General features: G+C 40.3%; 1 protein-coding gene across 3 annotated transcripts in view; it reads right to left on the reverse strand.

The window, feature by feature from the left end:
- IFT140 (intraflagellar transport 140) overlaps positions 1-13,924 on the reverse strand; it is an 87,198-nt gene that overhangs the window by 65,989 nt on the left and 7,285 nt on the right. For all 3 annotated transcript variants that reach the window (XM_083412488.1, XM_083412487.1, XM_083412486.1), the window contains exons 5-13: positions 12,904-13,046; positions 9,323-9,495; positions 8,229-8,320; positions 6,567-6,673; positions 5,165-5,313; positions 3,428-3,631; positions 2,199-2,271; positions 1,222-1,313; positions 207-334 (exon numbers count right to left, since the gene is read on the reverse strand). In XM_083412488.1, coding sequence (XP_083268614.1) covers positions 207-334; positions 1,222-1,313; positions 2,199-2,271; positions 3,428-3,631; positions 5,165-5,313; positions 6,567-6,673; positions 8,229-8,320; positions 9,323-9,495; positions 12,904-13,046 — 1,161 coding nt within the window. The remainder of the gene's footprint in view (positions 1-206; positions 335-1,221; positions 1,314-2,198; positions 2,272-3,427; positions 3,632-5,164; positions 5,314-6,566; positions 6,674-8,228; positions 8,321-9,322; positions 9,496-12,903; positions 13,047-13,924) is intronic.

The following is a 13,924-nucleotide window of genomic DNA, read 5'->3' on the forward strand; positions in this document are numbered from 1 at the left end:
CTTGCAAATTCTGAGTCACTACAGGTCATCTCTGCTACACAATTGCACTTCTTAAGAAATTCAGTTTATATTCGTTACATAAATCTATAAAACAGCAAAAATCTACCCCTCATATTTTAATGTAAAGAATAATGTTTCAATGAACCTTCAATTTAAAAAGGAACCAAAAGATATATAATCAAGTTCTATTAATTGTTTATTTGTACCTGCGAGAAAGATCAAAGATTTTAAAGTGAGCCAGGTCTGTTCCCACAGTCAAGAAATTTCCACAGACACTCAGGAGGCATGGATTCCCTTCAGATTCAGAGAACACCAGCAGCTGCTTTACAGTGCCCTAGCAGAGAAAAAGAGCAGCAACTTTAAAACCATCACTTTCCTTTCATTGATATATTACCACAAAAGACAATTTTGACTCATTACCAAGTAGACCCACAGCGCCACATCTAACAAAGACATCAAAATGTTTGAAAAGAAAAAAGTTACCCTCCACAACTGTCCAGTTCTACCAATCTGAAACTTTAACATCACATATTAACTGTAGGATCTATCTATCTATCTATCTATCTAAATATTTGGGGTCACAGTTTCCAAAATAGATGTCTGAATGTTATGTGTCATCAGCACACACACTCACAGGAAAGAAACAACAAATTATGAACCCTAACCCTTTCAGATGTCACTGAGCTACAACTCCCATACATTTTATTTATTCGAGTTATATCCTGCCCTTCCTCCTGACAGAGTCCTGACCACTGGCCATGCCAGTTGTGATTGATGGGAATTGGAGTCCAAAATTTGGAGGTTTCCTACCTCAGTTCTACAGGGAACCATAGCACACAAATGAAATGAAGGCAGGGGGAAGAGACTAGAAAAATTAGATAGTTCTTCCTCTCAAGGTATTTTCTCCAATTGAGGAAAAATGGGAGGGGAAAGTGCATGTTGGATAGGGCAGAGATCAAGGGGAAAGGCCGTTTTTAATTAATTTTGTAGCCTTCTGCGTCTCTACATAGGATTAGGCTGCCAAGTGCGCCTTTTTGATCTAATCATCGTCGCTTTTATGTAAGCAGGTTTGGCAGGAAGGATAAACAATGACATTACTGTTAACTGGCCTGATTGAATTGGTAAGACTGCCTTTGATTCTGCTACCAAATGTCGCCCTGCCGCCCTTCTTCATGAGGCAGCCACCTGCAATCATCCTCACATAAAAATTGGCTTGCTTACCTGCCAGGTGCGAACTTGAACACGATTTGGCTCAACTGTGTAAAGATTTTCTTCATGCATAGCCAGCACGGGGGAATCACAAGGGAAAGAACCTGGAACCACATAAGAGAGAACTTCTCCATTACAATCACAACCTATTGAAAGAAACAGTTAAGAGTTCCATCCAGATGGTCCATACAATATGTCTAATTTCCAATTAATCATCATCACATTCTTCCATCAATCAGTGTAGCACTCAGCAAAATGATCACTACTTTTCTCCTACCTTGTCTTTCATGGATGAATTCCATCCAAGATCAAATGTAAAAATTTGAATGAGCCTATATTTGTAAGTACAGCAAACTGCACTACAGAAAGTCTTTCCAGATACTTCCTCGGCACCATATTGAATAAGGCTCCTAAGGTAGCATGGGCAGGAAAGAATATTGGCTCTTACTGCACCTACTTGACTTCAATACTATTCAGAGTTTATAAAACATACAATGCTTGCTTTTTAACTGGATCCAATAAAAAGAGCACCAGGGACGCAGCCTCCTGAACGTAGTGAATTCATGTGCTCAGTCTTTGGTAATTATATTCTGCATACTTTTATGACTCTGCTGCCTCCCTGGGCCACCATATTGTGCAAACTGATAATATATAATATATAATATACAATATATAATATACAATATATAATATAATATAATATAATATACAAAATAGATAATACTGTATATGGAGAGGTACTGAGTCTGGGTGTGGGAAATCTCCACTCATCACTAAGTAGTCTTGGGAAAAGCACTACCTTCCAGCACAGCCTATATCACAAGGCAAAAAAACCCCCAACAAGCACCATAGAGAAAGGATGGATTGTAAATATTAAATACATACATACATACATACATACATACATACTTTGGCTGTATAAACATCCTCAGGGTACTTTGCATCCAACATCCACCCTCACAAGTTACTCTGAAGTCCCTTCATCTTACCTGAATTTCGTGCAGTGGCAGCTGAGAGTTCGAAGATAGCAACTTGCTTTCCATTCCAGAATGCTACAGCATCCTAAGGTTTGCCACAGAATTTTTAAAAAATGCATCTTAAAACTTGTGCTTTGCAAACAGAAAATACATAAAACCAGATTTTGCTAAATGCTACCACCCTTTACTACTAGCAACCCAGGACTAATTTATCAATAAATTGCAGTGCTATGGCAATTAATTTGTTGGAATGACAGGGCTATTTTCTATTACATATATTTTGTTCCATAAGCAATAGAAATTCAGGAGATGACTCTATGGGGAATTAAAACCAGAATTTTTTAAAAAAAGAATGTCTTCATGGAATATTCTTATACTATTATAAGAATTATAATATACTATTATGAGAGAGAGATTGGGGTGGGGGAGTTTTATACCAGATCAATCTGACAGTAAATATGTAAAATGAATACAAATGAGCTTCTTCAGACTAAGACAGGAAGAAAGCAGTGAAGGTGTTCTTGCTAGGAAAGGATGTTACACCCATACAGACAAGGCTTTGCTCTGAACTGCTAGACTTGTTTAGATGTCATGCAACAGCAACAAAGATTCAAATCCACTCCCCTCTGCACCCATGTAAATATTTATGTTAACATCAGGGGGCTAGGAAAACCCTATGGTAATTTTCCTCCCTACAGGCAACAGCAGAAGGAGGTTGGGATTTGGAGGGTGGAAAAGCCTTGCTATAGCAGTTGACTGTCATATGCTCCTTCTCTCTTGAGGAAAACCTTGCAATTTTGTTTTTGCACAAAAGGTGATAACAGAGTGCTGTCTGAACCTATATGAACTTGCCAAACAGCTGAGATTATAATTAGAGTCCTTCCTCCAGGTATCCTTCCTTGCAGAATTATCAGAGTAGCTACCAAAGAGAGGGCCTTTCCTGGGCTTCTAACCCAACTGTGGGAACCCCAAGGAAGGTCTGCCTGAAACATTTGTAGTTATCCCTTAGGTCTGTCCTGTCTACTCTAAGCTTTGGTAGTTAACTCTGGTGGCTTCATCTCATGTATTGTGTTTTTGTTTAGTTGTACTTGCCTGCACAGTATGTGCTTTACTGGCTGCTGTATCCATGATCACTGCTGCTCTGCATCCAATTTTTTAAAATAAACAAACAACATATTTTCCATCCCCCCACAAAGAACCCCAACCTGACAAGAAAATCTACTGGCAGTGATGCAAGTTACCTTAGTGCAACACACGCCGTTCACGTGCATGTCAATGCGAAGATTGTCAGTCATTCCTGTGCTGAAGGAGGTAATGTTGAATAGGTTTGGCGAAATTTGCACCACTGCCACTTGCTGGTGAAAGTGTGACAACATTGCCTGCTCATTAAGGATTGCTACAGAGCTGCCTGTGTTTACAGCCAACAAATTTTTTTTGGACCCCCACTAGAGACAATATGAAGAAAGAGAGATTAAGTATAACAAGTACTGTGACTCATTTTAAATTAGAAAATTAACACAATGCATTTGAATTAGAGCATTAGATTCTAAAAAAGCATGAGCAAAAAGCGAATACCACTTACATTATTTCTTTTTTTAAATGTTAAGTCAGTGAAGTTCAAAATTCTATAGCAGTTTTCATGCTTGTGGATTTGGAGTGGAATGGGAATTGGCTTCTGGGCCAGCCCCAGGAGCACCTAACCAACTGGAAGCACTGATACAAGAAGAGCCTGTGCTGCTACTACCCCTCTGGCCCACCCAAGGATGTCACATGGCCCTTCTTTGACTTAGGGGATTCCTGAGTGAGGTCCTAGCACACTTACAGCCTCCTCTGCTTCACGAGGGTCAATGAGTGCTAAAGCAGGTTGAACCCCTTTAAATAAAGAGGATCCTCTCAACAAAAGCAGAGCTAGCTATTGAGATAGAGCTGCAGGTCCTATTTAAAGCTTGGTCTGAGAATGACTGCTGCTGAAGCAACATCTGTACCCATGGAGTCATTTTAAAAAAGTTTGATCTTTTTATCATGTTTTTAATATTCTGTTGGGAGCTGCCCAGAGTGGCTGGGGAAACCCAGCCAGGTGGATGGAGTATAAATAATAAACAAACAAATTATAATTGTTGTTGTTGTTAAACCCCCCCCCCATCTCTGTGCACGTTAGCACTCAAAATAGAACATTTGTTTCCACTTATTCCAAACAATGGGAAACTCATGGCTCTTTAGACATCCTACTCACATCAGTGCCAGACAGCATAGTCAATGTTCAATAATGATGGGAGTTGTAGTTCAGCAACATCTGAGAGACACAGGTTCCCCACCTGCTGCTCTAGAGTCTAGTAGTGTGAAGAAGAGGGGCTCTCTTTTACAGCTCATACTCAAGGCAGCACAACTGGGCAAGACTTGTTAATACTGTAACTTCTGATATGACAGAGTGTATAGAAATTTTGAAAGCAATTCCCAAATTGTTTTAAATTCACCTCTGAATGATGTGACTTCTATAGCTTACAAAACTCCTCTTATGTGGAAGGATATATCCAATGGAATTTTAATGAAAAACTAGTTGTCAGCTCATGAAATCTTATCAGATACAAAAATTTGTCATAGTTTCTGTCCTCTGTGAAATAATTTTTAAAGACAGATGGGGAGGACTAGGAAACGTACAGATGTTTCCTTTTGCAAGTGATTCAGGAACCATGAGTCAAGTGAAACCAATGTGCCAAATAGGTCGGGAGGGGAAACCAGCAAGATTCATAAAAGTTACAGAATTCAGAGGCACACATCTGCCCAACGAGAGTCCAGCCCTACTCTGCTATAATTGGACATGCAATCATATATATGCATACCTACTTAAAATAGGGGTTGGGAGAGAAGAGCAAGGAGGAAGGGTGGCAGCAGCCTGTTTCAGACAATTTAATCTGTGCACCAAACCTGCTTACTGGTGAATGCATCCTCCTTGGTACACACTATTACACCTGCTTTACCTGTATTTGAATTATATTCCCCTCAAGCTCAGTAGGTGCCTGAAGCTTCCAGCTGTCCTTGGCTTCCTGTGAGCAAGTGTTTTGGGAAGGGGGTGCCACTTTCCTCCACATAGCTATCTTCCCTCTGTCAGTGCCGGCTGATAGGAGACCTGCAAAATACACCACACTCTTCTGATCAGGTCAACATCATCGTCATTTATATTGGACTATATAAAACCCAACAATCTTAACACGCTCTAGTCTAAGCAATCAAGTCTGTATAACACAACTTGCGTTTGGAAAGGAATGGGAACCCTGTGGCTCTCAAGAGGTTGTTGGATTATGATTCCCATCATCCTATCCATGCTGCCTGACACTGATGGGAGTTGTGAGTTCCAACTACACCGGGGGGGGGGGCACAAGTTCCCCACCACCATGTAAACCTTTGCCTAGTGTACGCACTGTAAGAAGAATCCCCAAGAAAAGTAATCAGCTTTTCTCTACAGATGTGGCAATGGCAGGGAAGCTAGCAATCACGAGTTGTAAAAATGAAAGGCACACAGAGAGGAGTTAGACAAGAACAACAGAGTAGTAAAGCCCTAGAGTGAGATGTGGGGTGATGAAAAGAGGAAAGGATTGAGGGAGATATAGGAAGGAGGTAGAGCTTGGAGGAAAAAGGTAGGAGAAGTAGAGAAACCGGAACAAAGGATTTCAGTTTTAACATTGAAGGAGACAAGAGTGGCAGCCACACATAATACTAAGCTAGCCAAATTTGATTTAGTAAGTCACACACTGTACAAATAACTTGAATCTGTATGCAGGACTAAGAACACTCCATAGCTCTTGGTAAAACTTGAATGTTTGGCACACAGCACAAATGCTGTCTCCAACAGTGGCTTGGGATGTTGGGGGAAATTGATCAGTGAAGTGTATTAAAATTATCTGTACCTCCTACTGCCTTTCAGTTCTCCCCACTGCTCAGCACCTATCTCTGGCTTCTTTGCCAGCCTGGCCATATATTTCTTCCAGATTCTGAACAGCATTCAGTGTCCAAATGGCACAAAATAAAGTTTAATGGTAGCAGTAATGTACTGCTGCCCTGTCACCTGCACCAAGCCTTTAGAAGTGGAAGGCCAAGGAATAATCTATGTGTGAAGGTGCGTGTCCTACCTAATACCTGTTAAAATTCCTCTTACAATTCATATGTTTATTTTCCAAGCTCCTTCATTCTGTTAGGGATTATTATTCCAGTAGCACAGTTCTCCAGTCACATTTATACTACATATAAGCAAGTTACATTAAAATTTCATAGCAATTTCAATAGATACTTTCAACCAAGCAGAGTGTAATTGAATGAATACCATGGGACTGCAAATCTGAATAACTGGGTCATCAGAAGTCAATGAAAGAAGCTCTTTCTCACCTTTAGCATTGCAAAAGGAAACACAGTTGAGGCACTCTCCTATTTCAAACCCAAGCTGCTCATCCAGATCCAGTACATAGTTCTCACCTTTCTCCAAGTCCCAGAACCTACAGAGAAAGTACAGAGGAGGGTAGATAATAAATCACCTTGTCAACAGCTGGCCACAGGCACAGATCCTGCCCTCAGCTTTTCTCCTCCACATTTGCCTTTTTGGTGTAGCTTCTGCTCTTTTGTAGCAACCTTTACGCACAATGAAGTCCTCCTTGTCTCACTTAGCACAGCTCCAGGGAAGTAACAGCTAATGGTAGAACACACTATAATGGGTTACTGAGCCTTATCCTGGATTGCTATGCCTTATCCTGGGGCTCTCCACATTTGGCAGGGCGGGGGGGGGGGGGCTACTACAATTCTCACCATCCCTATCCATTGCCATGGCATGCCAGAGACCAGGCTGAGGAGTACAACTCTGATGAGGAATGGTCGGAGCCTACCCCTACCCCTGCTCATGGCCAGGATCCTGAAACTCCACAGGAGCAGTGGAGGAGTGTTGATTTGGAACAGTGGTTTGCTGAGGGTCACAGTTCGGAAGATAATAGTTGGGCAGAACAGTAATACAGTGGTGCCTCGCAAGACGAAATTAATTCGTTCTGCGAGTTTTTTCGTCTTGTGAATTTTTTCGTCTTGCGAAGCACCACTGTGTATTGACGGTTTCCCATAGGGGGCATTGGCGGTTTAAAAAAAAAGGCGCAAGACGTTTCGTCTTGCGAAGCAAGCCCATAGGGAAATCCGTCTTGCGAAGCAACTCAGAAAACGAAAAACTCTTTCGTCTTGTGAGTTTTTCGTCTTCCGAGGCATTCGTCTTGCGAGGTACCACTGTAAGAAGAAAGGGAAGAGAGTGAGATAGCAGACTCTCTCTCAATGGAAGATGTACATCCTCTCAGTCCCAAGGCTAGGAGATTAGATAGGGTGGCTTCGCAAAAGGTTCAATGGCTGAGAAATCAGGTTGCTAGGAGACGAGAGGACGGAAGTGTCTAGAGGGAAGTGGGAGGAACCTTAATTAGGGGCACCTGCACTCTGAGAATAGTGGCTTGATCTTTTGCTGCATTCATTAAGCATTTCTGTTACTGGTAAGAGACTGCTTTCTCTTTGTACTGCTTATCTACGGCCAAGGGGGGGAGGAAGCCAAGCCCCCAAAGCCTGACATGGATGGTGGCTGGAGCTGATGGGAATTGTAATCCAACATCTGGAGTGCACCAGCTTGGGAAGTCTGCTATAATCCTTTTAACAACAACACTACGCAGCATTTTCATAGCACATTTCAAATGTTCGAAAGCCTTCACATACATTCTCCCGGTAACCCTTCTGACAAATCCACAAGCTAGAACAGCATTATCATTTACATATTTGGGGGCAAAGGTTGAAGCTAAGAGGCTTTCCTAAAGCCATCTAGCAAGTGTGTGGCATAGGCAAGATTTGTTGAGTCTGCAGCTCACATTCTTATTGGCCCTCAATATGGCGACCCTTTAAAATGGGGGCAAATGGTTCACAATCAGGCTAAAGACACTGTTCAATGAAATTTATCTGAAAAATGACATAGTATCTAAACAGCAACACAGCCCACAACCTGGTACTAAGCCAAGCCCCCCTTGCCAGTTTTCTTACCTAAGAACTGTTTCACCTGTTGCTGCTATAAGAAGGCTACGGTCAATCAAAATGATATCAGCGGAATGACCCATTCTTCCACTCAGCTTCACCTGATAATAAGTTATGCAAGGAGACAGTATTGAAAACACAAGGTAATCTCTTTGTATTACTTGGCAGCAATGGGCTTGGGGTGGAATCATGGCAAATAATGAGGCTACTTCTCAGATAGCTCATGTTTTTAAGGCTTGAATGTATGTTTTTAGGTATCAATGTCGGTTTGCTTACAGTTGTCAGACAATTGTACAACAAAGAATCTTACAGTGCTGTAAAAACTAACAAATTTATTACAGGATGCATCTGACAAAGTAGACTCTAGCTCACAAAAACATATGCAGCAATAAATATCTTTAGTCCTCATGGAACCACAAGACTTTGTTTTTCCTGTGACAGATTAAGACAGCTATTATCTTCATAACAATACTTCCTATGAAAGTCAGCAATTGCTGTCATTTCACAACTAAGAGTATAAGGCTGAGAAAAACCCTGCCCAAATCACACATAGAGATTCCTCGTAAGCAGATGATTCCTCATTTGCTTCACTGTCAGGGACAGTTCTACACTTGCAGAAGCAAGTGGGGACATCCTCCTGTTGCTCCAATTTAGGGTAAGTGTTTCGTTGACAGCTATACACTGAACGTTTTATGCTGTCTTAATATGGAGTTGGACCATTGATCCCAATTAGGCCAATGTCTTCTCTGACTAGTAGCAGCTCAGTCCAACAGGGGTCTTTCCCAGCCCTGCTACCTCACCAAGGAGCATTCTTCATGTAAGACATACACCGTACTACTAAGTGTCCTCTCTTAAAGTTCATGGCCAGCTGAAATACATGGCTCCAACCTAGTGCAGTGTAGCTCAGCGGACTCGCTGTTTAAGCAAGAATGTTCAAAAAGAGAGAACACTTCAAATGCTCAACTAGCATCTGGAATCCTGATTTCCACAATGTACAATAAGTTGCCTTCAAGATTCTTTTGTGCAGCCTGCAGACTAGTCAGAAAACCAAAGAATCAATTTTCTCTTTTAAATGATGTTATCATACAGCCCACGGTGCCTACCTTCAAGACCTCCTCTGCTTCTCCTTCAAGGGAAATTTTGTGAAGAGATAAGAGGAGAGTCTCCGTTATTACTACCAATATATCTTTTTCCATGAAAAGCAGCTTTTGGACTGAACTCTCTGTGGTCAATGCCTGGCTCGTTTTCCCCCTCTCGTTCACATAATGCACAGTTCCTGCAATGAAATCAAGGTTGTTTCATTCTGGTACATTATAATATTGTTACAGAAGCAAAGTACTCCCTAGAAAATACACCCAGCTTAAATAAAAAGTAATACAGGATCAAGCTTATTTTGCTCAGTATCCATATTGCCACAGACTTATAATACTATATTACAAAACAGGCTTCTCCTTTGGTTTCAGTATAGCCAAGTCATTTCAAGAGAACACTAAGTAAGTCCTGACAGATATTGACTATTGCAAGTTCTTGAAATGCATCACACCAATTTACCAGAATGGAGGTTAGTGGGGGGAAACAACAACAGTACAATAGGAATTGCTCTTCTGTGCTGGTCAAGATCCAAAGCTCTTAAAGCAGGCTGGCACTGCTTTAACATTAATGCCACCTGCCTTTTTACTACCTGTATAATCTACTTTGCTATGCTTCCAAGCAAACAAAAAAGTAGAAAAGGTACCCAATAATGCCTACTGTTTGGGAAAGTGTGAACCATTATTATGTTCTTGTCAAACATTATTATAAAGCACTTGTCAAAGGTTGGTTCATGCATTACACAAAGGGAAATCAGAATTTATTATCAAGTGAACAACAGGGAGCTATAACCATTCACATCTTCCTGTTGGATACACATATCTACAAAAACATTTCTATCCACAGCTTACTACAATTTTATTTTATTTTATTTATTTTACAAATGTACAGCTAAGGAATTTTAAGGACATATCTAAAATGTATTATTATTATTACTATTGGGGTTTTTTCATCCTAAGGACCTGGGTGGGTTATAATAGTTAAACATAATGCTTAAAACAGCTTAAAACAGTATGTGTTCCTCATATGCTAACTGCTTTAGTTAAGGTATCTGAAGAAGTGTGTATGCACACAAAAGCTTATACCCAGAACATACTTAGTTGGTCTCTAAGGTGCTACTGGACAATTTTTTAATTCCTTAATTTATTTCGACTGCTTTAGTTAAGGAATATCAAAGCACCTTGCAAACAGGTTTTAAAAGAACCATGTATGACAGGAAATTGTTATTTTTTTAAAATATTTGTTTACTTCTTCACAATTTGACACCAGAAAGGGTTCTGAAGCTAAATGGTTCTTGAAAAGGATTAAAAAGAAATCTCAAAACAAACAAAGGGAACAACTATACTTTTTGTACCCTTAACAAAACAACACAGAGAAAACATTCACAAGCAAAATTCTAAACGCAAAGTAATTCCCTGTACTCATGGCCAGTACAACTACAGAGTGCCCACCCACTTGCATAAAGCTCCTATAGAGAGATTCAAAGCTTTTAATCAGAGATCTAAAAAACAAAAAACAAAAAAAGGCAATTAAAATGACTGAAAAGCCTAGGTAAGTCGAGCACCATTGTAAAAGCTTTAATTTGATTAGGATTCCAGGACTTTCAGGCTTGGTTTGTTTGAAAGTTCTAAGTGGCCAGGATACTGCAATACAAAGTGCTGAATATCGTTATGCAAGACCACCCACTGTTTCAAGACCCTTTATTAGTATAGAGGTACGGGATGTTTGGGGCTTTTCATTGCCCTGTAGATAAAGCTTTCACTGCAGAACCACACAAAGGCTCACCTGGAAAGCTGAAAACAAAAGGCAGCAAAAAATTAATGCACCATAAAGAGATGGTAGGATAGTGCTGAAATGGGTATTTCTCACTTTCAATATCAACAAGCGTAAATGGTGGGAGACCAACATGTGGATTTTAGAGAAGTGAAATAGCTCTCCCTTACCCCCCAAGAGGCAGCTGTCCCTTATAACACAAACCTGTAGACATCCAATGAAGCTGAATGTTGGAAGGTTCAGAACAGATAAAAGGAAACATTTATGGAACTCGCTCCCACAAGATCAAGTGATGGCCGCAAATGTGGATGGCTTTAAAAAAGGATTGGACATATTCACTGAGAAGGCTAACAATGGCTATTAGCCATGATGGCTATGCTCTGCCTCCACAGTCAGAGGCCGTAATGCTTCTGAAAACCTGCTGCAGAAAACCACAAGAAGGCAGAGTGCACTCATGTTCAGGTCCTGTTTGAAGGTTTCCCATAGATGGGTGGGCATTGTGAGAAGAGGATGCTGAACTAGATGGGCAATTTTCTTCTGTCCTTTACCTTGTTTTGGCCCACAAAGGGTATGGGAAAAGGCAAAACTTGTATGATTTAAAGATATACCTCTACTGCTTACCACTAGGTGGGGCTGTGCACCTACAAACTAAGAGACTACAAGAGAAGGTAGATGCAAAAATATTGGTTTTGTCAAAAGCAAAAAAGAAAAAAGAGTGCTATTCTCATTTGGCATGCAGCAATAAGATGTAGACAAAACCAATATTGTGGCATCTTGTATCTCTTACTGGGGCTAATTTGGAGGTACATAGCCCAATCAAGTGGAAAGCAGTACAAATGAGTTTTTAAATCATGCAAGATTTATAGACCCCTTTTTACGATGTCCTTTTCTTCTTCAGAAAGGAAATAACAGAATACGGTATAGTAAAGTTGAGTCGGGACTTTAGTGGAAATATGATAAGGACCTGAGATTCTAGGATTTAAGGGTATAAGATTTAAGGTTTGTTTTTTCCCCCTCTCTTTTTATTAGATTGGAGTATAGACAATTTTTTAGATGTTTATGGGAGGATAAGGTACAAATGGATTAAGATAAATAAGTGAGCAAGCAGTGAAAGATGGAAAGAATTTGCTGATTTAATTAATAACTGGAATACAAAAAGGGAGGTGGGAGGAGGTCGAGGAAATAAGTTATTGAAGGATGGAATTGTGAAAAATGGAAGTGTTTTTTTAAAAATGTTTTTGTGTTTTTTTCTGTTGGTGGGGTGGAGGTGTGGTTTTTATGTATTTTTTAACTTTTCTCTATCCTTGTTTTTTTTTTTTCTTTATTTTTACAGTATTTTGTCTTTGTCAATTCTTTTCTGTATTTGTTAAAATTGGAATAAATATTATCAAAAAAAAAAAAAGTAAAGTTGAGTCGGATAGAAGCAAGTCTGAGGAAAGTACTTTAGTGGCAGGGGTGAAACGCTATCACCTTGTTAGTATTCTCCTGCAAACCTGTACTGTACTGCACCTTTAATCTCAATTTTACTACTACTGTATTCTTAAGAAATCAAATTTGATACAGTTTAACAAATACTATTATACAGTCAATAAATTCAGTCACAAAGTCTGTTTCCACAAATGATCTTTGTCTAAGAAAATAGAACTTGGAAAAAGGAGGATCTACTGATATCTTTCACCATAAGAATGGAGAAAATTGAACTGGAAAGATCATCCAAACCATTCCTTTCAGATTTATTTATTTTTTTACCTCCTCACAATGTATAGGCAAAGAAAGCCTCAATTAAGTGACTTTTCCCACCAGGCTACAGCAGTTTCCGTACCATCTGTCACACTGATGAAGAAGGACAGCCCTTCTTGAGGTCCCATTTTCAGAGGCATTCCCATCCCAGATTTTCTCCAGTTAAACATGTCCAGGGCCTTCTCATCTCCACTGACTGCAGCTTTCGCTAGCTGTACCAAGTCCCTGCAGGCAACAACACAGCATGTTATTTTTGGCTCCTTTCTTGGAGGAACTGTCAGAAGCAGCCATCGCTTATGACAAAGGGGAAATGCTCACTCCAGGCCTAGAGCTGAATCCCTCAAACTATTGCAAACATGATTCCCAGTATTAGCTCTTTTCCAGTATTAGCTTGTTTCTGGACGTTATTAGTAATTAAAGAAAGTACTGAAGGTGTTATGTGGCAATTTAATTGTGTGCTAGTGGTGTGCTGAAAGTTTAATGTTCAAAAACAGAGGCTTTGCTCCCTGTCCTTCTCTTTGCTTCTGTTTTTTCTTTTTGTTTCGGTGACAGCCCCGGGCATAGACTACATTCCAGCAGAGCTCCTGAAGAACAATACCAGTTGGTGGGCTCCTATAATGGCGTCAATATTTACATACATCGATTCAACAGGCATAATCCCTGGTTGCTGGACAGAGGCAGTAATCATCCCAATCTATAAAAAGGGTCCCATGGCAGATCCAGCGAGCTACAGACCCATCAGCCTCCTCCCCATTCCCAGCAAATTGTACGCCAAACACCTCCACATTAAACTAATCGACTGGATGGAAACTGAGGCAGTTCTGGCAGAGGAGCAAGCCGGCTTCAGACAGGGCAGAACAACAATAGACCATTGCTTCGTATTAGCACATCTCATTGACAAATATGTCAACAAAACACGTGGGATTCTATACGCAGCATTTATTGACCTAAAGGCGGCCTTTGACTCGATTTCACGAATCAAACTCTGGGCGAAACTCAATGCTACCAACATTGACAAAAGATTACTATTCTTGATAAAAAGCCTATATAAAGACTCCAAGTTATATGTAAGAGCCTCAGTAAATGGGCAACTAATTGGCCCT

The sequence above is a fragment of the Podarcis tiliguerta genome (genome assembly GCF_965153285.1).
Source record: "Podarcis tiliguerta genome assembly, chromosome: 14".
NCBI classification, from domain to species: domain Eukaryota; kingdom Metazoa; phylum Chordata; class Lepidosauria; order Squamata; family Lacertidae; genus Podarcis; species Podarcis tiliguerta.